Genomic DNA, 27126 nt, shown 5'->3' with positions numbered 1-27126 from the left:
ATGTCAAAAAGGTACAAATGCCAAAAGTACAAGCATGAATGTCCCGAACGTGCTGAATGTTTTGATACCAAACTTGCATAATTTGCATAAAGTGCACAAATATTTAAAGAATTATGTGAAAAAAATTTCAAAAAATTGCATAAAATTTCAATAAATTCCTAAGTAATAGTACAAACATCAATGCCCAGAACAAGCTGAATGTCTTGATTGCAGAATTTGCAGAACTTTGAAAAAATTCCAATTAATTTTCAATAAGGCTGAAAAATTGCTAAATTGCGTAAAATCTTAAAAACTGTAAAACGTACAAATACTAAGAGTACAAGCAGTAATGTCCTTAACGAGCTGAACATTTTGACATCAAGATTACAGAAATTGCTGAAAGTGTGATTGATTTTACTAATCAAAAAACATAAATGAGTACTGATAAGTAAGTAATTTTTATTTATATAACACCTGTTGCAGACAAAAGTCACAAGGTGCTTTACAAGTTAAAAGCAGAAAAACAAATATTTCAAAAGGTAAAAAAATAAAAGATTATTAAAAAGAGGAACAGGATCACTATTGTGTGAATGCTTACAAAGCATTCACACAATAAAACCAAGATTTTAGATAAAAACTGTTCTTGAACTTATTGGATCTACATTTTATTGTGTTATCTTTTCCTGAATGCTGCAGTTGAAAAAATGTTGCTTGCACACCTACCAGCACTCAGGAGGGAGTGCGTGCACAGTTGTAGATTCCTGCGAGCGCGCCGCCTCGCTTCTCAATGTGCCATTTTATAAACTTTTACCAGCAATAACTTAGATTAACACAGTCTCCTAATGAAACTTAGACAAAGTCCTCGCCTCCACGTCCCCAGTGTGCCAACAGCTTCGCTGCATTGTCAGCAGCCAGATGTCCACATCTAGTTAAATTAATTCACAGACAGAAATAACCCGAATTATATGACGTGTGCAATCATCTGAGGTTCATATACAACATTCATTCTGGGATTGATGGTTAATTGCAGAGATTTTTCTGATGGGGCAATATTTATTTCCGTTTTGATTTAATTTACATAGTTTGACACAAATGCATTAGAACAGATCATATGAGGTCACTTTATGTATTAAAAAAACAAAAAAGAAAGTAATCTGCGTTTGTAAAAGCTAACCCAGATGAGGCTTGTGTGTTTTTCCCGAGAGACCTGTTAGATGAATTGCTTTGTGTTTTTGTTTACCAGGTTTGATTTATTTCAGTCTGATTATCATATGCAGGTCTGGATAAAAGCACTGTCCTCTTTCAATGAATCTCCACTGTTTCCTGTCAGTGCTGACAGGTGACCTGCCCTTCAACTCTGGGGCACCAATCAGGAATCCCTTCTTCGCTCCATGCAGATTGCAGAGACGCTCCTGGGAGGATGACAGCAATCGTGGTGACGGCACTCGCTGTGGAGGCGCGGTGACATCAGCCTGCGTTTGTGTGTCTCCCAACAAATGACCACAAAATTTATGGAAGAAAAGGAGGAGAAGTTGGAGCAGGGGGTCTTTCAGTGCACACAAAAGGGCTGAGGGGGTTTGTCGGCGCACACTTAAATTCATGAATATCCTCCTGGCCGGCGTCCATCTGCAAGGTGAAGGAGACATTCTGCCTCTTGTTACTTGAGTGCCAAGTGCATAAAAAGAAGCTCAGACGCTTCAAGCATTCATTTTGTGGGAAGGCGCTGCAGACAGGCCAAGATGGAGGAGTGCACCCAGTTTGTTGATTTGAGAACAGAGGAGGAATTTTAATTTTCTTTTGTCTGCTCGCTCTGACAGATTCCCCACCCTTCATAACTATAGCTCAGTGATGAAAAGCTGTTTTGATTTATGTGGTTTTGGTTGTAGTTTGTTGTTTCACTGTAGCACTAAGCGTCTAATTCTGTCGAAGGTTGCACTATGTCGGTTTAGGAATCTTGCGGTCTTGGAGCCAAACATTCGTTAAAGAAAATATGTGAGTGGAAGACAGTTCTGTCTTATCTTTGCTCTTTGGTTATTGATGTTCATGTCTCCACGGGGGGTCTGGGCTCCTGTTGATGAGAGGACTGCCTGTGTGACAGCTCCTTGGTGCCCTCACTGCTCTATGGGACAGGCGTGACAGGAGGGGTGAGTCTGGGGCGCGCCCTGTCACTCACTCCCTCCTCCCTTTCCCATTTTCTCCATTTCACCAAAAACATAAATAAGTATGAGGGAAGCCAGAGCTTACAATGTTAACACCCTGCAGTGATTGACAACACTGTCTTTGAAAGACTTTCATTTTTAACTAATAAGTTCAAATGTTGGAGTTTCTATAAATAAATAAACACTTTCACACTGTGCTGTTTGGTACACAGCAAATTGGAAAGCTTATGAGAGTTCTGGTCTGCCTGACAACAAGGGTCTCGGTTCACTTGAAAATGAACGATTCTATGGCAACCAATCACGAGTGAGCTTGTTGGAAGGCCACACCCCTACCACTTGAAAGCAGGCTCCAAACGTTTTGAACGTACTTTCATCGAAGCGTTTAATTTGCAACTTTATAGATTGAATAATTTACCCCACAGAAAAATTACATTAGAAAAATTAGAATTATCAAGAATATATTTAAGAAAAAGTATCAGAACAAGAAAGGTTATTCTGACAAACAGAATGACTGAGTAATAGCTGTTTATTTCTCCATAGATGTCTATGGTTTCTTGGAGCCAGCAGGTACTTCCTATTTGGAAAGCGAGAGTGGAGGGGCCACTCAATCCAGTTCTCTTATACAGTCATGTGTTTTGCCCTAAATGTAAATGTGTTCAAACTATCTAGAGGACAAAAGTAGTGAATGAGGTTGGTGGTGTGCATTTCAAACTGATAAATAAAAAACATGTGTATCGGCTCAAATGAAAGTATCACGAAACGCCTCTGTGTTTTACTGCACATTCCAGTCTTTTTAACCCTTTAGCTGCCTCCACAGCCAGATGGAAACTTTGAAAATTATGTTTCTAAAAATGTTTAGTGTGTGTTAACAACCAAAAGCAATAAAGAAAACATGTTTTCATTCATTTCTGTCTTGGTTGAGGTGTTAGAGATTTAAAGAGATGCTGGAACATTTTGTAAAAAGACAAAAACTTTTTTTTCATATATGAAGCACGGTGGTGGAAGTGTCATGGTGCTGATGTTTCAAATAAATATCAAAATCGAAAGTTAGAGCTGATAAATGTCATTCATAAAATGTAAGTTATGGATCAAAATGCTTTTTAATAGTAATATTTTAAAATTCACCAGTAAAAATGTGTCTTAATTGGAGTTTTTAGACTCCTGAACAAATCCGGTTATGTTTTCTTTGGATGGGTGGGTGCAGAAGTGCAGTGCTCCGTGTGGTGGAGGTGTACGTTTTCACAAACCTCAATTCACCTGTGGAAAGATTATTTATGGCACCAGGAAGTGTGGGTGTGGTTGGGTAAGCGAGATGGTCCTGGGTGTTTGCTCGTGTTAAACTAGCTGGGGGGTGGCGGCGCAGGCCTTGTGGAAGTGCTGTCTACCTGACAAGGCTTGTGTTGGCGTCCACACAAAAACGGACGCCTGCAGGCACGACCCCGCCTTTTTCCCACCAGATCGACTTTCTTCAGCACAGGAATGAGACACAAACACCTCCTCCAGGCTGAGACATATAATCTGGGGATGTCAAGGCCTTTATCAAACAGGATCAACTGGTGTGCAAAGTCTTTCTCCGGTGTCCCCACAGGCAGCAGGATACCTGCGCACGCATTCCTGCGGCACATCCCGTCCCAGGAGGCGTATCGTTTGTCTTTTATGACAGCTCAGATCGATGGTGGGGGGGTGGCTGGGGTACAGTTGCTCCTCTGCATTGTGTTTAATGAAACTAAGACGCTGCCGTGACTGCTTTATCGGAAGATGCTGGAAATGTTGGATTTCTTGTGTGTTTTCACAACAACAATGTTGTCTAGGAAGCTGTTTATGTCCCCCCCAACCCCCAGGAAACAGCATCTCAACTAAAAGAGCCTTCCTGTTCCCAGCTCATCTATGAGTGAGTCCAAGTAGCCACATCCACGCACGGACGATTCTAATCATATCATTTCCCTCTAAGCCATATGTCTTTGTACTCTCTTTAATTGAATTGAGCTGGGGATGGGATTGGCGGACATGCCTCCTCCTGACTGAAACACACTTTGGTGATTGAGGAAAGAAATTAGAGATAACCGTTTTTATCTTCTGATGTATTGACATCCAGAAAGTCTCTCCTTTAAATAGAGATTATTGTCAGAGACAAACTGCTTGTCCTGCAGGCCCCTTTTCTAAAGAGATAAAAGCACGCAGGGCAAAGGGAGTTGTGAGCAACACCTGATTGAATCGATGGTCACGCGTGAGTGCGTTGGATGCCCCTGACTCACCAGCTCTGACGTCAGACTTGGCCAATTGACGGCAGGATCAAGTGTGCTCCTAAAAATGTAGCTGTAGACTCACTGCCTCTGAATCACTCGTCCATGTTTTTGATGGCGTTCGACTCTGTTAGCCGCTCTGTGAGCAGACAAACTGCTGCCGCGTCTCCGGTGCTTTGGCAAAAATTATAGCCACAGCTTAACGTGTGTGCACATGCCTGACTGAAGCGTCTACACTGTTGCTTGGAAGCACCTGGGAATTTCCCAGTCGAGGCCTTGAGTGAAAGAAACATCATCCCTCTTCTTACTTTACTTTCCTGCATCCTGTGTGGCGAAAAGACCAAGTCGTCCAAAGTAAACAGAAGTGCAAACAGATGAACGGAGGGGTCGTTTCAGGCTCCTTAATCCCAATCAGAGAGGGGTTTGAAACTGGGGGGGTGAGCAGCTGTGGCAAGAAGGGGAAATATTCAGCTTTCATACTGTGTCTTCCAGAGAGCAGAGGATGTTGGAACAAGCTGACGGGAACACTTCTAATATCTGATGACTAATTTTTGCCAAGCTAAGCGTGGCCGGGCGCCATTTCCAACACTGAGCTCTTAGATTGAGTGGTAACTTGGCTGAACCTTCTTTTATTACTTGAAGGAATGTTACAGTGATAGAAAAAAGAGAGAAAAAAAAAAACATGAGCCACGGCCTCTAATTTAGAGCAGACTGAAACACAGACAAAGCTAACACTTTAAGAGAAATCAAACTTGTGCAAAATGTGAATTGTTGTGTTTTGGAATATCAAGGTTTTCTTTAGTGAGGAAATTGTGTTTAAAATGAATGAGTGAACATAAATTGTTCTGTTGGTGTACACTTAAAGACTCATCTATTGATCTATTTTCAAAATACCAAATCACATTCCAAAATCACAAAGCCTCAAAAGACGTAGTTTCTGCAGAGCAGCAGTTGTGGAAAATGAGTAAACCATGGATCTAGTCATCTACAAGCAGATCCATTGTAATGGAGAAGGGAGCTTGTGGCTGCAGATAGTATTTTCTGTGTTACACCTACAAGCTTTTCCCAACTACATTTATATGTCTACTCCTGGTTCACATCATATAAATAAAGAAATACTCAGAAACTCAATATTAAGCTTCATATTTTTATATACGTCCTCCGTAATGATAAAAAAATGCTACAAGAACATGTTAAAAACGAGAATTTCATTGAAGCAGGTATTTAATTGGAAAAGTAATGAAATTTGAATCTGTTGATAATTTTTCTGCCATATTCTTCATAAAATAAAATAAAATAAACATGATGAGATTGGTTTGTTATTCTGTCCAATGACAATAAAGGTTATGTTAAAATGATTTCTTTTTTTGCTGCTGGACAATAAAAGTAGGAGACTTTTTTGTTGTATACACATTAAAAGTTCCTTAAGTGAAGATCAAATTCAGTTTTTATCCAACCTAATTCAAGCTTGAAAGGTTTATAATTGAACATGGAAAATGTTTAAATTTAAGAATGAATTTTCCTCCTAACTCTACATCATGGCCTTGAGGGGTGCCATCTCTGTTCATAACAGTTGTGCAGCCTGTAAATTCTTGAGGACTCTAACGAATGAATCTTGTTGTCTAGAACCCTGTTTTCAGAAACAGCAAACATGGCTGTTTTCAAGAAGCAAATGATCAGAAAGCCTTCACACAGCATGTACAGTTCAGTGAGCAGCAAACACAAATACCTCATCACTCTGCAGCTCAGAACCTGGTGTTTCCTCTGGCAGCAGAAAAACATGGAGCCCAGAGGTGTTGCTTCCTGTCATTTAATTTACTCTTTTCGTGCTTTGGTTTAAATTTTATCTTTCATAAGGTTATCTTACTTCAGCACAAAGATTTACAGCTTTAACTCTGAGACACCAACAGGTTGCTGATCATATTTCAGAAACTTCTTCATCATCTGGGAAGCAGTTTTGAAGCCAACTTGCTTTGAGGGTTCAGAACTCAAATCTGCAAAGCAGTCGTCTCACATAATGACATCATTCACGCTTTGGTGTCATAACCGATTTCTGTCACTCATAAGATTTTCCATAACAGTGTTTAAACGTGAGACCTGTTATTTGGGAAGCCCACTTGTATGGAGAGAATTTACTGGACTAATCTCAGCTGCATTGCAGATTCCTCAGCTTCTCATGGAGCACGTCCGGTTTCCAGCTGCTGCTTCATGCTCCCCTCTCCCCGTGCCATGCAATTATACTGGTTCCCACTGGTTTGGATTGGGTGGAGCTTTACAAGAGGTAATCTCAGGCATTAACAACTCTTCTCTGAGCATAACTTGCATAAATCCACGCATACAGTTGGCACAAAAAAGAGCTTAGACGTGCACAGACGTGCAACGGCAAACACAAAAGAAAACATTAAAATAGAATCACGACAGGAAACTGATAGCTAAATGAGACAAAAGGCGACAGCACCCAAAAACAAAGGAACTGGTTTGCATTTGAATCTTTTTTCTGGAAGATTTACAAAAAACAAACTTTCCTTTATTTCATTAAAAGCCTGAAACCTTCTGAAAAGTGACATTTTTTAGAGGATTCTTCCCATCAAAAAACTCATATTTGGCTTATACATGCTGTGAATGTACAAATCTAAAAATATTGTATTTTTTTACTTTTGAATGAATGATAGGCATGCTTCAATTAGCACTATTTACTAAACACAAAATGAGCAGGAATGCAGAAGTCGTGTTTCCCCCTAACAACCAAACATCTCCAACCCTGTAATTTCGGACAGAAAAAAAACATATAAAGCTGTTTGACCATAATACATAGTGCCATATTAGCAGAAAACCCAAAACACTCTTAAGTTGTAAAGGAAGGTGGTGCAGAGAGAGTAATTTGCTGCTTTGACCTGACAGCAAACACAACAAAACTGTTGTTTTTAGAACAATCTGAGGTGCCAGTTATCTAAGACCGGATAAAGATCAAATTATCTTTTGTGCTCTGATCCGTGTGTTACGCTTTCTTTTCTTGCATGAAATCTCAGAAACATAACAAATCCTAAATTATAATTTGAATAGTTATTCAAATCATCTTGTAATTGTAAAAAACATATTTTCACAAAAACACATTCAGCTCTTATCAGAAAAAATGTCATTTTCTAATAACCTATATGTATTCCCAAATTAAAATTAAGCAAAACTGCCTTTTTTTCCATTTTGTGCCCTCCCGAGACATTAAAATTTAGTTTTAGAAAGGAAATCAAATGTTTGTGAGGTAAACATGTGTCTACACATCGGAACAAAACAGTGATGTGGTGGATCAAATGCTTCAGGCCACTTGTTGTGTCTCTAAGAGCAGCAGAGACACTGCATGGTCTCTTTGCTCCTGACAACAGAGGCGTTGTGCAAGAAAAACTGGTGATGCCTGGCACTTATTACGTATTTTCTCATTGCACGACTGAGTGCCAGACTGACTTCATTTAAGAGACAACAGCGCCCTCTGCTGGTAAAGATTAGTACTGATTGTAGTACCCTGTTTCCCACCGTTTCAGTTTTTTTTCTTTATCAGATGGCTGGTCTATCAGGAATATTTGTTTTAAAACCAATTTTAATTGTAATGTTTTACTTTCACATTTATTTTTAAATAGTTACAAATCTTTTCACTTTTATGGTAAGATAACATATCAAACTAGGAGTCAAAATTTGTGGGTTTTTTTTCAAAATGTACTAAAATTGCTCTCTTAATTTCCACATTATAAGTAATTGATTAAACAAAAAACCCTCACAAAATAATTTTTTTTTAAATAAAAGTTATGACTTTTTGCAGCAATATTATTGTGCAAATTAGAAAATTGCAACAATAAACTGAACAGAATTTAAATTACTTTTCATAAGTGACGGTTATAAATGAAATCCCTGTATGCATATTGCATATATTTTGTTTTATTTGCACTTCAATGCATAAATTAAACCTGAACAGAGTTTGCATGCTGGCAGAAGTTATCGTCTGACACCTAATAAGACGTCAACAGAACTATGCTCTGTCTTCTGCAGACAAATCTGTGAAACGCTGATGTGAAAACGCCCCCACTGTTCCCTCCCTGCTGCTGCTCTTAGGTTTTCTGCATGTGCAATGATAAATAATTGATTCCAGCAGCAGAAGCCTGGCTGTTCATCATCCCTGCCGTGTGGATGCTGGCAGGAGCAGACAACAGATAAAACCCACGGGGGGGCTGCAGAGCACCCACACCCACTGAGAATACACAGGACTACCCTGACTCCCCCTCCCTCCTTCCCCTCCTTTGCTGCCTCCGTCAGTTTTGCACTTGCTGGCAGGCAGGCGTTCCATCGCACATCGCCGAGCCACTTTCCAGCAGCTTCTGTGGGTTTTTTTCCCCATCCAGTGACAATGCCGAGACTTGAGGAGAGATGGATGAAGCTGGTCTGCTTTTCCCTGCTATGTCTGTGCCTCTGCCTGCCGAGGGAATCCTTCGCCAGGAGAGCCCCCAAGGTACCCCGCTGCCCTGCAACCTGCTCCTGCACCAAAGACAGTGCCTTCTGCGTGGACACCAAGACCATCCCCAAAAGCTTTCCTCCTGGGATCATCTCTCTGTGAGTCTGTTCTCTGTGCAACCAAGACCCTCTTGTGAAGTGATCGCAGCATGCAGGCTCTTCACAACACTGATGTCACCCACGGTTATGTAATGATGCATGAAATCCCTGCCTCTGCTTTCATTATTTATAGGTGAATTCAGAAGTGTTTCGTTCTGCAGGTGCAACACGTTTTCTCTTTAGCAGCAATGATCTTTCCTACACTGCAGCACACGCTAAATTTAGTTTCCAGAGAATATTCTTGTTTCTGTCAAGCCCCAGAGATGAGTACTAACAATAGATTCCTGCTCTGTGCAGGAGATCTGCTTCTCCTCTGAGAGATCTCTCAGTCAATAAATGGCGCACTCAAAATGAAATGGGAACATTGATGGAGGAAAAGCTGACAAGGAGTTGTAGATCAGAGCAGCAGCACTGTGACCCAATAAAAGATCAAAGTTCTGTGTCCTCGTTTTTTTAAAAACATGTTTGTACGTTTAAATCAGAAATACAGGTAGTCAGAAATGTTTCCATATTGAGATGACAGGACACTTCTGCTGTGCTTTTGTCCATGCAGGACGATGGTGAACGCAGCCTTTACGACCATCCCAGAGGGGGCTTTCTCACACCTCCACCTGCTGCAGTTCCTGTGAGTGCTGCTCAAGACGCCATCACTTCATTTTCTCACTCACTGCTGCCTCCTAAGTAAATATGCAAAGCAGCTAAAAGCACACAGGAGGGAGCATCTTCATTTTACTGGGACAAAGGAAGGGTTTGAGCTGGCCTCCTGCAGATGAATGGTGATTGAAAGCAGTGATGACATAGCAGTTATAAGTGGCTCAGTATCAGTCTCATTGCTAATGACGGACTCGTCTCAGTTCAGTGTGGAAACACAACGGTTTGTTTGTCTCTGCTGCAGTCATGGTGAGGGTTTCTGTCTGTGTCTGCCATAGTTTCTACAAACTCACACCCTTAAAAAATATCTTCCTTCTTATTTTACTTCATAACACCATCAAAAATCTTTAACTTTCTTGATGGAATGCTTTCATTTTCCTTCTCTAGGCTCCTGAACTCCAACACTTTCACCACGATTGCTGACGATGCTTTTGCTGGTCTGTCCCACCTCCAATACTTGTGAGTTTCCACAAATAAACAGACATTGTCACTGTTATGTGAAAATATTGAGTTCTTATGGAACCTGAGTCTGTTCTCAAACGGTGCAGGAGGGTGAGATTTGAACAAGCAGGAACTCTGCAGTGGAAATGAATCGTCGTCTGTCAGCGAACACTTTGCTTTAGTAATTGGAAGAGGGCTGAATGCCATCAGGCGAATTGATGTGCACTGAAAAGTTTGCTTACAGCACAGTAGAGTGCACACTGTAAAAAGAGGGAGTCTAAAATAGGGAAAAACACTAGAAAATCACTAGAAAGCTGTTAATGCGGAAAGTAATTTTTACTCAACAATAAGACATCAAAATGTAGAAACCATGAGTTGCATATAAACATTAGAAAATGAAAAAAATAGGTTAATAAAGCTTATGTCAATGTTACTTCAAATTGAAGGTTATACAGCCTAATTGTCTCTCACACAATTCGATATACATCTCTATACATGGTCCACAAATCGATACATAAAAGGTTCAACTAACGTTTTGGTGATACAATACAGTCCAATTTTTTTTTTACTAAAAATGGTAAATTCTAGATATTTCTTATTTATGTGGCATTTAAAGCTATAAATAATAATGCATGGCATTTAACAGATACATGTTTTCAGGTATTGACTTGGAAAAAGCAAGCTTATGATTGGATGTCTTTTTGTTTGCGTCACATGATCATAAAAAGAGAAAAATGGCAGAAAAAAACTAGAAAGCGAAACTGCAGTTTGACAGAAATTGATTATTTACTTCTTGATTTTATTTATCTTTTAACCAACATAATCTTGTTCATATCTGTGGTTTTCAAACAATACTGCAGTTGCTCAATCAATTTGCGATACATATCTATCTTCCACTTCCCAATTGATTCTTTGAGACATATCAAATATCTTTTACATCCCTACTTAATAAAAAGTATTTAGCAGGCAAATAGTTTGTATTTTTTGAGTTTCTTATGTACCTAAATGTAGCTCATGTTCATTACAGTAACAAATTACTGGTGGAATAGATGGAAATGACTCATTTTACAACAAAACATGAACAAAATGAGAATATTTTCTTAGTACAGTTTGGTCCATCTTATTAAATCTTCATAAAATTTAAAACCAGAACTTATTCATAGTATTTTGTTTCCAATATAATCACAATAAATGCCATCTAACTTGTTAACATTTACTGAACTTAAAATTGAACCAAAAATTTGAGTTTTGCAACTCTTTTGTGTTCTGTAAGCTTTCTAAGTTTTGTAAGACTTTTGCAAGTTTCTTAATTTAATATTTCTATCGTCAAGAGTTTGGAACTCTTTAATAATATTTTCATTATTTCTTCATCCTAACTTTTAATGAGACAAACAATCTATACTGATTCTGAGAGAAGCTTAGAAAGTTATAGAGAAACAATGATCGAAACCAGGTAGAATGTCTGAAATGTCTTAAAACAAGATTTTAAATCAAACAGTTTGCATTGCAGCCTTGTGTTGTGAGGTATTGGCTGCAGAACCGTTTGCATCGTAAATCTAATGACTGAACAATGCAAAGATTTTGAACATTTTGGATTTAAAATACAATTCTAGCCAAACCTGGTATTCTAGCTCAACATTTAGACTCTAATCAGGGATGACAGAAATCAAATTCAGCAGAGATGGAGAATAGATTTCAGAGGCTGCCATGTGTCATAAGACTGTTTTAACTTCTCCTCAGGTTCATTGAGAACAATGATATCCAGAGTTTGTCCAAGCACACCTTTAGAGGACTCAAATCCTTAACTCATCTGTAAGTATCATTTTGATTGAAAAGAACTGGTACTAACTAGTAAATTATGGAGAAAAGCCAACAGCAGATAGTAATTTGTGATGCTTTTCTGCTAACTTGCAGGTCTCTGTCAAACAACAACCTACAGCATCTGCCCAGAGATCTCTTCAAACACTTAGACATCCTCACAGACCTGTAAGTGTGCTTTTGGAACATTTTACTTTCTCCCGTAAACTTGGATTTCAAATCAATTTAAATGGATGTTTCTGCTCCCGCCTGTCTCTCAGAGACCTGCGAGGAAACTCGTTCCGCTGTGACTGTAAGATCAAGTGGTTGGTGGACTGGATGGAGAAGACCAACACGTCCGTTCCTGCCATCTACTGCGCCAGCCCCTTTGAGTTCCAGGGTCGCAGGATCCACGACCTCACACCCAGAGACTTCAACTGCATCAGCGCAGGTTTCAGCTCGCCATTCATGAGCGCCGCTCAATGATGTGTCGTTCTGACCCCCATCACTGTGGTTCCTCTTCCTGCAGATTTTGCTGTCTATGAAACCTTCCCCTTCCATTCTGTGTCAGTGGAGTCCTACGACTTCAGTGAGGATCAGTTTGTGGTTTTTGCTCAGCCTGACTCAGGGTTTTGTACCCTGTACGTTTGGGATCATGTGGAGATGGTCTTCAGGAGCTTCCACAACATCACATGTGAGTGGAGGACTTTGAATGCGTAGCTGTTGCACAGAACAGAAACCTGATGCGTTTGTGTCTGTTGAAGCTCGCTCTGCCGTGTACTGCAAACCTGTTGTGATCAACAACACTCTCTACATGGTGGTGGCTCAGCTTTTTGGAGGATCTCACATATACAAGTAAGACTTTCTGTAGTGCATGAACACATCCTACTTACTGTATGATGAAACACTGCTGATCAATTCTTTGTTTAATTTAACCCATAATAACCCATGGTGACATTATTTTCCCTATTGGGAAAATTGGGTCTGAGTTTTGATGGTTTAAAGTAAAAAATATAACTTTCAGACAAGATCTACTGTAACATGTCAACACGTTATATATATAAAAGAAACAAAGACAAATAAATGCTGAGATTATGTTGCTTAAAAAATCAAATAATTTGACAATTTGAAAGTTTTTTTTTTTAATCAACATTTTGTCAATGGAACAATATTGTTTGGTTACGATCATTGATTTTATTAATTTTATTTAAATTTTTTTTTACTTTTATTCCTTTTTTCTGTTTAATTTCAAGCCATAAAACGTGATGGATTGTTTTTTTTTTCCTTTTGGCTCACTTTCTTTGTATAAAATCCCTTTTTACTTTAAGTCCTTAAAAATAAATCTCTTTTAAACATTTTCTAAATTTTTTGCTAAAATATTTGTTCTTTTCATTTTACAACACACACACACAAAAATAAATAAAAACAAGTCTTGACATTTTACTGGTTCTAACAAAGTGTTTTTTTATTGATTTTTTTCCAAAACAAAAACTACTTTTTTTACTGTTGTAGTTTTAGAATTGTTGTCACTTTTCTTTTTTTAGCAATATTTTATAACATTTGCAGTTAAACATGGGCCGTTTGACTTTTAGAATTCTTTTTGCTGAGTGTTTCTAAATCAAAACATGCACTCATCAAGTCAAATATGCAATATTAGCAGAGCATTGTTAGAAAATATCATACCTTACTTACTAAACACTGAGTCATGGTTTTGTTTTTTCATTTAATTTCAAAGGAAAATTCTCTAAAATCAGAATATTTTTTCCTTAAATATTTATTGAAATTTGATATAATCCAGACGTTTTCTTAACTTTTATTCCTAGTGGTGGAAATGATTTTCAAAACAAATAATATGTAATACAATAATTAAAATACCAAGAATAAATAAATTTACCAATTTGTGGCTATTTGTCAGCCATATTAAACAAACTTCAATAAGATCTTTTAAATTATTTTTACCAATGAAATGAAATTCCAATACGTCCTTTTATCTTAATTAATATTCAAATTATGCATTAAATAGCTTAAATAGTATTAAATCTATTTTAGATTCATTAATGTCCTAAATTTGTATCAATTAATTTTTTCTATACTTTTGTGTTCCTAAACGTCTTCAGTAGATGAAACATTTGGGTATTGTATTATTTTGAAAGGCTTTGAGCTTCCACTGACAGTCTTTTTATGAGTTCAGGTGGGAAGAGGATCCCCAGCGCTTCATAAAGATCCAGGACATCGACACCAGCCGTGTGAGGAAACCCAACTTCGTGGAGACCTTCCAGTTGGATGGAGAGTGGTACTTTGTGGTGGCTGACAGCTCCAAGGCCGGCTCCACCAGCATTTACCGCTGGAACAGCAACGGCTTCTACTCCCATCAGTCCCTCCATCCCTGGCATCGGGACACCCATGTGGAGTTCCTGGACGTGGGGGGAAAGCCTCATCTCATCCTTTCGAGTGCGTCCCAGGCACCAGTGGTTTACCAATGGAACCGGAGCCAAAAGCAGTTTGCCCTCCATTCCCAAATCACAGAGGTGGCTGACGTGCAGATGGTCAAGCACTTCTGGGTGAGGAGAGCTCTCTACCTTTGCCTCACCCGCTTCATCGGTGACTCCAAGATCCTCCGCTGGGAAGGCCAGCGGTTTGTGGAGATCCAGACTCTCCCGTCTCGAGGTTCCATGGCAGTCTATCCCTTCACTGTGGGCCTCCGCCAGTACCTCATCCTGGGGAGTGATTTCTCCTTCTCCAGGGTGTACTTGTGGGATGATCTCACCCAGCGCTTTCAGCCCTTCCAGGAGCTCAACATGAGAGCGCCCAGAGGGTTCAACCTGGTATCCGTGGACGACAAGGACTTCCTTCTGTCTGCCAGCTTCAAAGGAAATACTCTGGCTTACCAGCACCTGGTGGTGGATCTCAGTGCCAAATGAGAACCGGAAGTGTGTCATTACAGATATTAAATGTGCCAAATAAGACTGCAAAGTGTTTAAGCCATGTGACTAAATATTGCACTGTCCGTTAACTTCTGGAAAAAAAAATCCCATTTTAACAGATGTCGCATCACTGTTTTTGCTCAGCCACAGAAAGGGAATCTTTGGTTATTGTTTTTTGTACAGAACTGACATGTGAGTGAGGAGCATGTACAATAACAAAATGATGAATCATCAGAGTAAAACAGTCTAAATGTTTCTGTTATTCAGTGAACAGGGAATTTTGTTGCATGATAATTGTAACAAGCTCACATGCTTTAATATTTATTTTTCTTTAAATATGTTATGAGTTCTATGAGTTTTGGATTTGTTTTGGATTGTTATATTTATTCAGCAAAAAAAATCAAAGATGGCATGAGAAGAAATAAACGTGAATCCACCAAATAAAAAAGGAGGAATACTGCTTAGTGTATATCTTTATACGGGTCAATAAACTTTTTATTTTATTTATTTATTTTATTTTTCACTTAGGCTAAACCATTGAAACAAGTTATTCTGAGCCCCAAAATAATTAAGAAAAAAAAGGATGGGGGAATTTTACAAAAAAGGTAAAAAATTATTATTATTTTATTTATACGTTTTAAAACGTATTAAAACATTTTAAGTTAAATTGTTTTCAAATTATTTACTTTAAATTGTATTTAGACAAAGCCAAAAGAAAACAAAAAAAATTAACTTGTGGTTAAAAAAAATGTCTACATAAGTAAAACATTTCTATATTTTTTAATGCGCATTATTGACGCAAACAATATTCTTGAGACTAAGAAGGTGCTTGATTTCCATTTTCAAAGTTCCCGTGTGGGCGGAAATGATACATAGAAACAAAGCGGTAGGAAATTTAGCTCCGCCTCTCTGCGCGGGCGTGAAAATATACCCAAACCAACCCCTGCTGTTGATGTATTAGCTTCTGTTAGCAGTGTTGTTGTTGGCTGAAATCTGTTTTTTAACAGCAAAAATGAGAGCGACAGTCGATGATTTTCCGCCTGGAGACCAAGTCTGAACGTCTGGACTCTTTAACTTGACATTTGAGACTTTTCGATAGTTGGAGGTGATTGTTTAGCCCACTTTAGCCGACTGCTTGTTTAGCTAACTGACCAACAAAAACGGATTTCTCTTCTCATCAGCTACAACAAACTCCTCCGCGGTCTAAAATGACTCTACCCCCAGAATGGAAGGACGACGAGCGCATGAATTTTATGTTCTCCGAATTTAAGGAGAACCGAGATGTGAACGTAACGGACTGGGACAGCAAGATGGACTTCTGGACGTCTCTGATCATGAGGAGCTGCAGGCAGCGGGGGTCGGTGTGCATCAACCTGAAGGACCTGAACGAGACCTTCAGGAGGGAAGACAGGTCCCCGCTGGGGCTGCCGACCGTCATTCAGTCCATGGCCAGGTAACGGCGGTGGATCGAGCCCCGGCACTGTCCGCTGTCACCCCGCCTCACCGTGTGTTGCTTTCCCCTCCGGCAGAGGCGGTAAGATCCAGAGGGAGTCGGAGTTCGCCGCCAGCGTGGACTGTGGCTGGGTGTCCTGGAGCGTCGGCCTCCTGCTGGTGAAGCCCCTGAAGTGGACCTTCTCCACCCTGCTGGGAGGTGGAGGGGTTCCTCTGGAGGACTCGTTTGTTGTGATTGAAATAGTGAAGGTTTGTGCAGCTCTGATTGTCCTTCAGTGGAGAAAGTTTTCAATCAGATGCAGTCTAATATTCTGTTTTTTTTTCCTCTTTTAGGAGAAAGCAGCAGAACTCCTTCAGCTGTATCGGAGCAGTGATTTATCCAACTGCTCCATTGTCTCTTTTCAGGAGCTCTGTGGGCTCTCCTCTGACATCTGTGCAGATGAGAGCACCCTGTGCATGGCTCTCTTACAGCTGCAGAAGGATAAGCAAGTGATAGTTTGTTTGCATGAGGGAGAGAAGGTAATTCATAATGTTAAATACAACTCATAGTTGTGTTTAGAAGCTTTCTTGTCCAGCTAATGTATTTTATCATCTTCAAAGATTGTGAAGTTTTGTCAGGCTGGACAGGAGCGCGTGTCTCCCCTGAATGACGTCGACATTGGGATCTACCAGCTGCAGCGCAGTGAGAAGCTGCTGGGAGAGCGAGTGGAAAAGCTGGGCCAGGAAGCTGCCAGGTAATAAGTTGTGTAGATCTTCTTGAAACAGAGCCTAAATCAGGCTTCAGGCTTCTGCTTCAGCCAGATAGCTCATGTGGCTCCAGAGCCTCACTAGATTGTTCATATTGTGGGATTGTTGTGGTTGTGTTTGGAATCAAATTACTGTCTGCTCACAGGTGCAAGGAAGAAGCAAGAAATCTGCTTCGAGAAGGAAAAAAGTCCCAGGTAGTCATCATGCTCCCGTGTGGACCCTCAGGTTTATTTGCATTAAGTTCTCTTAGCTTTACTCTCTGTGTTTTAGGCTCTCAGGTGTTTGAGAAGCCGGAAAAGGGTCGAAAAGAGGGCAGACAACTTGTTTGCCAAAATGGAGAGCATCAGGGGAATCCTGGACCGAATAGCTATGTCACAGACAGATAAGATGGTAAGAGCTGCGTTTACAGTGTTGTGTTCAAACCTCCACGTTAAACACGCTGGTCTTTAGGTGATGCAGGCCTATCAGACGGGAGTGGCTGCCTTAAGGCTGTCTCTAAAGGATGTTTCTGTGGAGCGTGCCGAGAGTCTGGTGGATCAAATCCAGGAGGTACTTAGTTCTTTTGTAGGCAGTTAGTTGTGTTATTAATTTATTTCTCATCCTGTTCCTGTTTTATTTTTTTTGTCCCGAAAACAGCTGTGTGACACACAAGATGAAGTCAATCGAACCATCTCCAGTGGTGTGACTGCTGCAGGTAAGGCATCCCTCCACCCCTCTGATCTTTAACGTTCTGCAGAAACCACAGCATTTCTTTTTCTTCTGCAGATGAAGACATGGATGCTTTGGAGGAAGAACTGAAGTCTTTGATGGATGAGGCAAATCCAGACACCGCCCCAGTTCCAGCAGGCGGTGTTAGAGCCCCCAGCGAGCAGATCTTCAGCTCTCTACCGGATGTTCCTCGCGGTCCCCTGAACGTCGTCCCTGATGTGTTGGAGGCAAAGCTGGAGCAGTTAACGCTGTCAGATAAAGGTTTGCAGCTTTAGAGTTATCCTTTTTAGGAGCAAATTGAATTTTTTGGGAATAACGCAAGCTTCTACTGTGTTCAGACTCTCGACAGAAGAAATCAGCATCAGAAGGCAAAACATCAGAGCCAGCGCAGTGAGACTTCTGCCTGTCTTCATCGGATCAGAGCTCTCATCGAAGCTGTTCATTGTGAAAAGTTTAAAAATGCACTTAATCTCTTAATAACGTCAGGGTTTGACTTAAACGCCAAAATAAAATCTCAATCTTTATTGTAAAAAAACGGATCTATATATAGTTTGAGGCCTTTAAAACGAGTGAACTCAGTTCTTCCCTGAAAATCTAAAGGCTCTGTGGTCATTTTTTTCTTTTGATTTCAGCCCTTCATTACTTAAGGTTGTTTTTAAATTCACCAAATATTGCATTGTTGGTTTGAGTGACGTGCGTGTTCTGTAAAGTGTGTTTAAGTGTCCTTCTTAACCGTAAACATGAGTAATCAGAATCGGAACCATCTCAAGTTTACTTTCAACACAGTGTGTTTGTCAAATAAAATTTATTTTCATGATTTTTTTTTTTTTTGTGTGTGGTATTTGTATGAGACACACTTGAGAATTCTAATTATAACAATAAACTCTTCGAAGTTTTACTAAATCAATTTTTATGTAATTGATGGTTAAAAAACATGTCAAAAAATGATTGGAGCACACTATTCTGAAATGAAAAGTTTCTAAAAAAAATTGATTTATTTTATTGTTAGAAGAAAACGTTATTTTGGTTGATTCAAATGGGCAGTGAAGCTAATATATATATATATATATATATATATATATATTTTTTTTATGCCAAACAATGCGTGCTCTGAGGACACCTAGTGTCCGCTTGGTGGTACTGCATGTGTTCAGGCTGTGCCACGTGCTGGTCTTCCCTATTTTTAGCAGCAGCAGGTATTGATTTATCCTGAAGAAGAGGTGGAGAAGTGCAGGTGTGGGCGTCCAGCTGCACAGTAAACTCAACTGCAGCTCTGAGGCTGTTCAGAAAGAGAAACAGTGGAGACTTTGAGGCAGCTGAGGTCATTCGGTATTTGCAGAAAGGTATTATTAGGTTATTGATCACCTGGTATCTACTGTTAAATCATCTATAAAGAAAACAAAAGTGCTGGTGATTTTAAAGAATCAGGAAACTGATAATGAATGGTACAAACTGCTAAATATAATTTACAAAATTTGCTCGCTGCACAATTTTAATATTTTAAGATGCTGTCAAGAAATGTATGATTTAGTGTTTATGTTAAAACAATCTGGAATTGTTCTGTGGTTTCTCTCACATATAAACAAATAACCAAACCCAAATAGCAATGCTTTATTATATTAATTTTTATATTTTAATGACAAGTGCTCTTATTGTGAAAAGCAGGCTACTAAGAAATTGGAAATCGGTGGTGCAGAAACTACAGTGATTACCTGTTCTTGCTTGATATTCAACCATAAATGAAAAAAAAGAAATAAAATCATATAAATCGATAGCATTTATAAAGTACAGTTAATATCACAAAGTCCTATCACAGCAGTGCTTTAGAAATGCCCTTGTATCACAAATAGCATCGATGAAACATTGTGTAAACTGAAAATGATTCCGTGTGTGTCCTGTCGTGCTTTACATGGAAATATGTCCACTCTGCTGCTTTGCTCTTTTGGTCGACAAAGAAATAAAAATCCTTTGCAAACCGGCAAATTTCTGCTGCACGTACGTCATGATGCTCTTACCTACAGGGGCGAGATTATACAGGTATCACAGAGTACGACATTTGGGGAGTAGTACTATTCTATGCAGATTGTTATATAGCTTGTCGATAAGCCCAGCCTGTGATTGAAGAAGATGGATCAAAGTGTGTAGATAAACACTAACCGTGACTACGTTTCACAGCTTCTGTGACAGAACTGGCTAAGCAGGCACTGATGCAGGTATTTGGCTGATAATCTGTTGTGTTAACTATATAAGAATGATCAAAAGAAGGTGTAAGAAAGAAAAATAAGGATATTTTTGATAAGTCTCAGTGGGCGATAAATAGGAAAGATTTGGCATGCTTTACAGAAACTCTTTTTTTACTGCAAATGTAAAAAGACAAAAATTCCTTATGGAATACATCAAAATAATAATTTTGCATTTGATTATATTGCAGTGAAAAGCGGGCTACACAGTGGGTCAGGCTCCTCCCTGTTTGGACGTGGACTGTGTTAGCACACCTCCAGTGTGCACTTCAGCTCTGCAGTGTCAGACTGTCCTGTCGGCTCCGGAGCGCTTCCGCACGACCTTTTCCTCGCTGACCTGGTCCACGGCCAGGGTCTCCAGCTCTGTGTGCATCGGGGCCAAGGGAGGAGTGCCGTGTGGGATGCGGTGAGCCACGCCCACATGAGCCCTGTGCTGACGGTCCCGAGCCGGGCTGTGGCGGGGACTGGCTGAGGCACCGAGTGGGGGGACGGGGGAGCGGTCAGAGGCGATGGGCGGGATGACAGCCGGCCGCTCGCGCACCACCTGCGGTTCGGGAGAGTCCCTCCCCGCCTGAAGGAAGGGCGTGGGGTCGGGCATGGCGTCGACCGTCTCCCGAAGAACCACTCGCCGGCCGTCCGAGCCGAGGCGGTACACTTCAGTCAGCTCTGGGTGGAGGGGTTGGGAGAGGCTCTTCTTCATGCGCCGACGGGGGGTTTCAGGCTGCCTGTCTTTGGAAGGAGGAGGGGTGGGCTTGTACGAGGACACAGGACTCACATTAGGACTGGCCTCAGAGGAGCTACCTGCTAAAAGCTTTTTCTTGGTGGCGTGGAGCTGCGAGGTGAGGTAAGCGATGGTGCTCGCTCTCTGCTCCAGCTCTCCAGACAGAACGGCTAGCTTGTGACTCTTCATCTTCAGCTCTTCCAAGTATTTCTTCTCCCTCTCCTTGATGGTGTTTTCCAGGACGGAAATCATGGCGTTCTTTTGCTCAAGGTCCCTGAGTAGCTCCGTGTTCTCCTCCTCTTTCTTCTTGAGCTGCGCCTCGAGCTCCTCACATCTCCTTTGGAGTTCAAGGCATCTGATCTCACTGTCGTCTGTTCACAGAAAAACAAAATGCAAAAAAACAGTTAAGATGAAAAGAATGTTTACTGCAAAAAAAACACTTTAAGTCCCACTCTGATCATTTGTTGATCTATTGTAAAATCATTCTCAGTGGTCTTTCAGCTATGATTATGACGAAACTGTGTTGTTTTCTCAAACATAGTTCCTGCAGAGCGGCAAGAGTTCATTAGAAATCCAGCTCTGAGTTGTGGCCTGCCTTCATTTTCCATAGTCTTTGTTTACACTCTCCTGCTAGCTTACAGCCCCTCACAACCCTTAACCTAACATTACAGGTGCGACAAAAATAGCGAGCAATATCACAGTTATCCAGCTGCACAGTTTTGAGACACTTAAAACGAAAACAAAGACCTTAATGGATCTATATGCGTATAAGTGGATGCATCGGAATAGAGCAGAGAGGAAGATTGTCGCCCGCCGAGTGTAGCATCCGCGATACTGCTACACGCTTTTTCCAACTGCATTTTTTTCATATGCTCTTTATTCACAATTATTTAAATAAAGAAATACTCAGAAATTCCATTTTAGATTTAATTTGCTTTATCTGTGTCCTCCATTATGACGAAAATATCACAAGAACATGTTAAAAACACTAAAAAACACAGTTTTCTTTGGAGTGGGTCTTTAAATAAAACACCATTAGTACGTTAGCCGCAGACAGCTGGCACAGACAACATGAACCTTTAGAGACTCATCTGCAGCTCAGATAGCTCCAGACTCAAATTACAGCTCCAGAAGACAACAAGAGCCCAGCTCTCATCACTGCTATCCCCTCCTCCACCAGAGCCACACCCCAATGCAGCCTTCAGCCCCAAAGCATGTAATATTATTATTATTATTATTATTATTATTGGAGCGTATGGATGATTGGAAAGATGGGTGTCACTTCATTTATTTCCACAGGGCAGGGCTGGTGCATTTCCAGTGCAGTCAGAGCAGCTGCACCGAGCAGGTTGGAGGCCGTGCATTAGTGCTGTGACTGCTAATCTCATTTCCTGCACTCCAATCTCTGAGATGTCCCATCCCACGCTAACGTGAAAGAGCCTCAGACATGAGATATGAGGCTTTAACCAAGTCAATCCAGGAAAACACGCTCTGTTCAACATCAAATACAACTGAAACTTACATAAATATACATATGTTACAATCTTAGGGTAAAAACATTCGAGGAGTCTCAACTGCAGGAGGAATAACTGCAGCTGAAAATACAGCATTCAAACAAAAGAAACCTCTCGGTGCAGAAGGAGGTAATGAGGGCCACTTTCCTGTTTTCCCTGCTTTTACATCCAGAAATATTATGAGGTTCTTAGCCTCTCACTAATTCACAGCAAAAATGATTCAGATATGCACATAAAAGCAGGCAGACAGGTGTGCCACAACATGGCCATTACTTACTTGAGGGATCAGAGCTTCTCACAGTTAGTTCGTAGGTCAGGTCTGAAGAAACAGATAAAACAACAAACAGAAGCGTGTTAGTGAGAGCTCTTTATTATTCAGAATAAATAAAACAGCTAATTAACAGTTTTAGTATCACTACAGGCTTTCACCTTAGATCTTTTTTTTGTCATTTTTTTGGTCTTAAACGTAACTTAAAGATCGTAGCACATACTTTAGTCTTCCATTTGTTCCTGTTTCTCAGTGCAGAGTTCCTGTTACTGTGAAGCGAGGGTGTACAGCCGCTCACCTGTGCACTGCTGCTGGAGCCTCCGGATCTCTGCGTGCAGCCCCTTCAGCGTGTTAGCATGGTCCTGCTGGAGGAAGAGCAGGTTTTTCTGTGCACTCTGCAGCTGGTTTTCCAGTGTGACATTTGCAGATGCCATGGTGATTTAGAGGTGAAGCCACAACAGCAACCTTCACACAGAGGACAGACAAAGAAGAGGACAATGAAATAAAAGCAACCTTTCATTCACAACATTCAGTTGGAGAAAAGTTTTAAAGTTCCTCTGCTTGAAGCAGAGCTAATCGATGCTGATAAGTTATAATTCAATTATTATAAATGTTTAAAAGCTACATTTTATACGTGAATAGCTTAAGTGTGTTTTTCTAGACAGTGAGGTGGGACTTGGCGACTCTTGCTGGGTTTTGGTCAGTGAGAAACGAGTACAAATGTCTCTTTTAGTGCAAAGGATGATCTAAAAAGAAAATGAGCCATAATAAAAATACTGGAATGCTAAAGGAAACATTTTAAAGAAGCTAAAATGTAGTGACTAAATCTAAGCAATACAAAAAAATGCCACAATAAATCAAAACCGTTGAAAGAATAAGGGGGCTGATGTAAATCTAAATAAAAATGTTTTAATTTAAAATATGAGAAAAATGCTACTTTTAATTGAATTATCATGTCAAAAATAAATGCTTTTTTAAATACACATTTGTGATTAAACATTCGTCTGGGTTATAGAATGCCTTCTCCTGCTTCACACCAACATCCTTCATTTGCCAAGAAGACTCACACTCTTTAACCTCCTGAGATTCATTGACTGATGTGCCACAGTCATGAACAAATCAGAAAAGATCCTTCTGCGTGAGGGTTCACAATATCCTGCAAGGAGTTCTGAAATGCTACTAACAGCAAACCATTCATTTAGATGTGAAGGAAATACTGAGGGAATTCAAGCAGAAACTATGAGCCTGATAACTGCAGTTTTATGTTTGATAGAACATTAAAAACGAACTAAATACACAGATTTTGCAAACCTTAACAATTCTGATTCCTGATATTTATCATTGACAAAGATTACTTTGTTTATCTTGAAAATTTCAGTAATATGGAAGTGTCATGCTATGTCGAAAAGTCAAAAACATAATTTTGCTAAGTCCTAAAAGGTTAATATATTCTGACATTGGGTGTGGCAAGTCAAGAGAAGCTCTTGCTTTCCTCTCTCTTCCTCGTCTTCAGTCAGTTTTCCAGCCTCTTTAACAAGCTAGAAAATAAATACATTTATTTCCTGTCACGCGGCAGCATGAGGCAGAGCATCGATTCCAGAGAACACTTGCCAGAGCTAATGCTAATGTGCTTCAATAAAACATCTCACAGCTTCTCATTCTTACATCATCACCTCTCCAACATGAATAATTAAATCACCTGACACCTGACTGGACACGCCAACCAGTTTCAGCAGATCTCTGAATGTTTGCATAAAGGGGCAAAGGTAAAACCCTCCACCACCAAAACACAGACGTAATCATCCATACTGTGTGTGTCATAAAGGCTAAGGAGATAATCTATTTTTGATGAGCAACATGGAGTCCTTCCGGTAAACCCTGCTCGCTGAGCACATCTCCCATCCCAGCGCTTTCCTGGAATAGCTCAGGAAGCTTTTGCACTTACAAAGAGATGACCTCAGCCAACTTTCATATCAGCCTGGCTCCTGCAGCGCAGCTCGGACCAACTCATGAGGGACAGGAGGAAGGGAGGAGTTCAGGGAAGTGAAGGTCCACAGTGACAGTCAGTCTGCTGTCATCTGAGGGGGGTCCTTTGATTATTCCCCTTATGCCAATACAACATACACGCTCAGAGAATATAAATAATCAATGAGCTGCAGCAGCACAAAAGCTTGAAATGAAGCTCCCAACCAGCAATTTCTGCAATGAAGCTCCCCTTTTGCATGCAAGCCCCACAGGTCCCCTCCAAAATATCAAATGTGCAAATAAAAAAATAAGTCTGCAACCCAGAAACCACAACAGAAGGTTTTCAGGAACCAGCAGCAACATGATACTGAGAGGCAAGCCCCTCACTTAAGACATCCAAACAGGACAGGAAGGCAGCACAGACCCCCAACTTCAGCACCTGCATTGCGGACAGCATCCATAAATAAAAACCAAGCGGGTCCTGACAGGAAGCGAGGTTCAACTCCCCATACGGATATAAACCACAGCCTCAGATGAGACAGTCAGACTTCTGTTTTCCATCCTTGTTAAATAAAATCATGTCAAATACTGCACTGTGGATGACTTCAAGGATGCTGTCCCTGCATTGTTTGGGGTCAACAGAATGGGCGTCCTTGTAGTCAGTTGGGCTTTTATTTCACAAAAACAGGCTCATCCTCACAGACACTGACGCTTCCTTAAAGGTTCACACACATTATTCCTCCAACAAATAAAGACAAAAATATATACACGTTGTAAGTATTATAGACGCGCAAACGAGGCTTAGCCTGGTTTTCAAGATTAAATCTCGCAGAAATGCGCAAAATCGAACCGCAATATTGTCATCAGGTTTTTTTATTTTTATTTTTAGAGCAAAATAACCGAGTTAAAATAAATGAAATCCACTTGCTCGACTGGTCATTGATTTTGATAATGAAATATGTTACTAAAAATGTATTTTTTAATATTTTAAATACTGACTGTTGCTAGTAGTAGACTGCGCACTCTGCGACGCTATTTATTGATGTAGCATAGCTCAATAGCCACCGGCGCTGCACCTTACCCGTATTTAAAGGAATGCCTACCTTTTAAGCTAATGACTCACGGTCGTGGCTTAGCAAACAATGGGCGCTGTCAATTTTTGCTTCATAAAGAAGCTCCACCGGCTCGGTCCAGTCCAGCTAGACCTGTCGAGACATATCGGTGATGCTGAGAGGGGTTCGCTTCGGATGGCTGAGAGCGGAGGGTGGCGGTGTCAGTTCGCTATCATCTCCCTGAGCTACGAGACAAAATAAAGCGATGCATCTTGGGAAATCAGAGGAATGCAATATACTGTAAAACAGCTATACATTTGGAGTTATAGCTTTTGATCAGGATTAAAATCACACATTTAGCTTAGATATCACAAAATAATTAGATCAAATAAAGTTTTACTGACCGGAATGGGTGGAAATAGTTGACAAGGGCGTGCGGCCCTTTTTTTTGCTGTGTTCGGCGTCATTACCATGGCAACAGAAGCCGTCTGTGCTTATCAATAACGCATTTCTGCCCTCTAGTGGTTATAGATAATTATTGCAATACTTGTAGGCCTTATATTCATAAGCTTAAGCTTTAAAAAAAGAAGAAAAAAATGAAAGTTTTAAAAAGAGAAAACAAAGCAAAAGTTAGAGTTTTGAAGGAAAAATTATAAAGGGAAGGCTTACCACTGACAGACACTAGATGGCAGTGTTAAACTTTACTTTGACATAATGAGTTAGGAACCCCTTTTTGCACATTTTTACACTACAAATTGCCTTCTTTTTTAATGTATTTTTTCCATTATACAATAAGTGAAAACCAGGGTCAATACATCTTTTAAATCTATGTTTCAAAAAAGTCTCATATATTAATTCACTCATTACATGTTGGAATTAGAATTCGGCAAAGAATTAGAGTGATATTTATTTAAAGAACAAAAAGGAATAGAAAATCTATCAACATATTCAATGATGAAATAAAAAATAAATTAAAAAGCCAAGTTAACATTAGCTACATGTTTGATAGTATGTAGCCACTGTGAGTTTTCAATGCAAACACGTTCATGTATTTTAAATAATCGTGTTAATTTAATTTTTTTTTTTACCATACTCAGTTTATTGCAATGATATGTCAAAGTACAAGAAAAATGTGTTTGTAGTGGTTGGAGGTGGGCAGGTTAATGTAACTTTTTTGAGTTTTGTCATTTGTTTGTCTAGTTTGATGACTTTAACCATCATTTAAAAGGAAATCTTCTTTAGGTGAACATTTTGTTCTCATACTTAACCTACCTCTAGTAGTGACGGGGCCTTTCCCGATTTACGTGTTCCAGAAAAAAAAACACAGTTTAACTTTTTTTAAATTGTTTATACTTTAAGTTTATGCATTTGGAGCTTCCTGAGGCTGGACATTAGAGGCCCTTTTTATTTCTGACATAAAAAAAATAACTGAAGCTTGGCTTGAGTAACTCCTGATACAGCTACTGTGTAAACTGATACAAACTCAAAACAAAAAAAACACCCCATTTCCTTTCCTGGCCTGAGAATAAGTCTACCATGTAGAAGAGGAAAATATTTTTTAAGATAAATGGAATCATTCTGCACTACTTTAGCTTCTTTTTTTCTGAAGCGACACAGAATTTCCCTTCCAAGATTTGAATATAAGGACTGAATTCTCTTCATTTCTTCA

The 27126-nt window shown here is 40.0% G+C and overlaps 3 protein-coding genes across 5 annotated transcripts; 2 read left to right on the top strand and 1 right to left on the bottom strand.

Moving 5' to 3' along the window:
- The first annotated feature begins 8508 nt into the window (after positions 1 to 8508).
- lgi3 (leucine-rich repeat LGI family, member 3) lies at positions 8509 to 15293 on the top strand. The gene is made up of 9 exons (XM_024276275.2): positions 8509 to 8977; positions 9531 to 9602; positions 10016 to 10087; positions 11810 to 11881; positions 11984 to 12055; positions 12148 to 12317; positions 12396 to 12560; positions 12631 to 12721; positions 14058 to 15293. Exons 1-9 carry the CDS (start codon positions 8775 to 8777, stop codon positions 14785 to 14787), a joined length of 1647 nt encoding a protein of 548 aa, XP_024132043.1. The 5' UTR covers positions 8509 to 8774; the 3' UTR covers positions 14788 to 15293.
- A 394-nt stretch (positions 15294 to 15687) lies between these two features.
- On the top strand, positions 15688 to 18514 carry chmp7 (charged multivesicular body protein 7). Its single transcript, XM_024276234.2, has 11 exons — positions 15688 to 15895; positions 15972 to 16243; positions 16320 to 16491; positions 16576 to 16761; positions 16843 to 16976; positions 17135 to 17183; positions 17260 to 17379; positions 17440 to 17538; positions 17626 to 17683; positions 17755 to 17958; positions 18036 to 18514. The coding sequence occupies exons 2-11, from the start codon at positions 15999 to 16001 to the stop codon at positions 18089 to 18091; spliced, it is 1323 nt and encodes a 440-aa protein (XP_024132002.1). The 5' UTR covers positions 15688 to 15895; positions 15972 to 15998; the 3' UTR covers positions 18092 to 18514.
- A 770-nt stretch (positions 18515 to 19284) lies between these two features.
- ccdc92 (coiled-coil domain containing 92) lies at positions 19285 to 26196 on the bottom strand. Of its 3 annotated transcripts, none has more exons than XM_024276231.2 (5): positions 25862 to 26193; positions 25509 to 25702; positions 22739 to 22905; positions 22450 to 22491; positions 19285 to 21029 (listed from the first exon to the last, which is right to left on the bottom strand). In XM_024276231.2, the coding sequence occupies exons 3-5, from the start codon at positions 22872 to 22874 to the stop codon at positions 20221 to 20223; spliced, it is 987 nt and encodes a 328-aa protein (XP_024131999.1). In that variant the 5' UTR covers positions 22875 to 22905; positions 25509 to 25702; positions 25862 to 26193; the 3' UTR covers positions 19285 to 20220. The 3 variants fall into 3 exon arrangements, with proteins under 3 accessions (XP_024131999.1, XP_024132000.1, XP_024132001.1); XM_024276232.2 differs by having other exon boundaries at positions 25509 to 25610; XM_024276233.2 differs by lacking the exon at positions 25509 to 25702 and having other exon boundaries at positions 25862 to 26196.
- Positions 26197 to 27126: the final 930 nt, after the last annotated feature.

This window comes from Oryzias melastigma, linkage group LG9 (assembly GCF_002922805.2).
Source record: "Oryzias melastigma strain HK-1 linkage group LG9, ASM292280v2, whole genome shotgun sequence".
NCBI lineage: Eukaryota > Metazoa > Chordata > Actinopteri > Beloniformes > Adrianichthyidae > Oryzias > Oryzias melastigma.
Note: the sequence above shows the minus strand (reverse complement) of the source record. Positions and strands in the feature narration are given on the sequence as shown.

What these genes read in the sequence shown, in the direction of transcription:
- lgi3 (XM_024276275.2), top strand. Translation starts at nt 8,775, where the DNA reads ATGCCGAGACTTGAGGAGAGATGGATGAAGCTGGTCTGCTTTTCCCTG. An exon ending in CTCAAATCCTTAACTCATCT is followed by an intron (nt 11,882 to 11,983) that starts GTAAGTATCATT and finishes GCTAACTTGCAG; the next exon opens with GTCTCTGTCAAACAACAACC. An exon ending in GAGCTTCCACAACATCACAT is followed by an intron (nt 12,561 to 12,630) that starts GTGAGTGGAGGA and finishes TGTCTGTTGAAG; the next exon opens with CTCGCTCTGCCGTGTACTGC.
- chmp7 (XM_024276234.2), top strand. Translation starts at nt 15,999, where the DNA reads ATGACTCTACCCCCAGAATGGAAGGACGACGAGCGCATGAATTTTATG. An exon ending in CAGTGGTGTGACTGCTGCAG is followed by an intron (nt 17,684 to 17,754) that starts GTAAGGCATCCC and finishes TTTCTTCTGCAG; the next exon opens with ATGAAGACATGGATGCTTTG. An exon ending in GTTAACGCTGTCAGATAAAG is followed by an intron (nt 17,959 to 18,035) that starts GTTTGCAGCTTT and finishes TACTGTGTTCAG; the next exon opens with ACTCTCGACAGAAGAAATCA.
- ccdc92 (XM_024276233.2), bottom strand. Translation starts at nt 22,874, where the DNA reads ATGGCATCTGCAAATGTCACACTGGAAAACCAGCTGCAGAGTGCACAG. An exon ending in GCTCCAGCAGCAGTGCACAG is followed by an intron (nt 22,492 to 22,738) that starts GTGAGCGGCTGT and finishes CTGTTTCTTCAG; the next exon opens with ACCTGACCTACGAACTAACT. An exon ending in GAGAAGCTCTGATCCCTCAA is followed by an intron (nt 21,030 to 22,449) that starts GTAAGTAATGGC and finishes TTCTGTGAACAG; the next exon opens with ACGACAGTGAGATCAGATGC.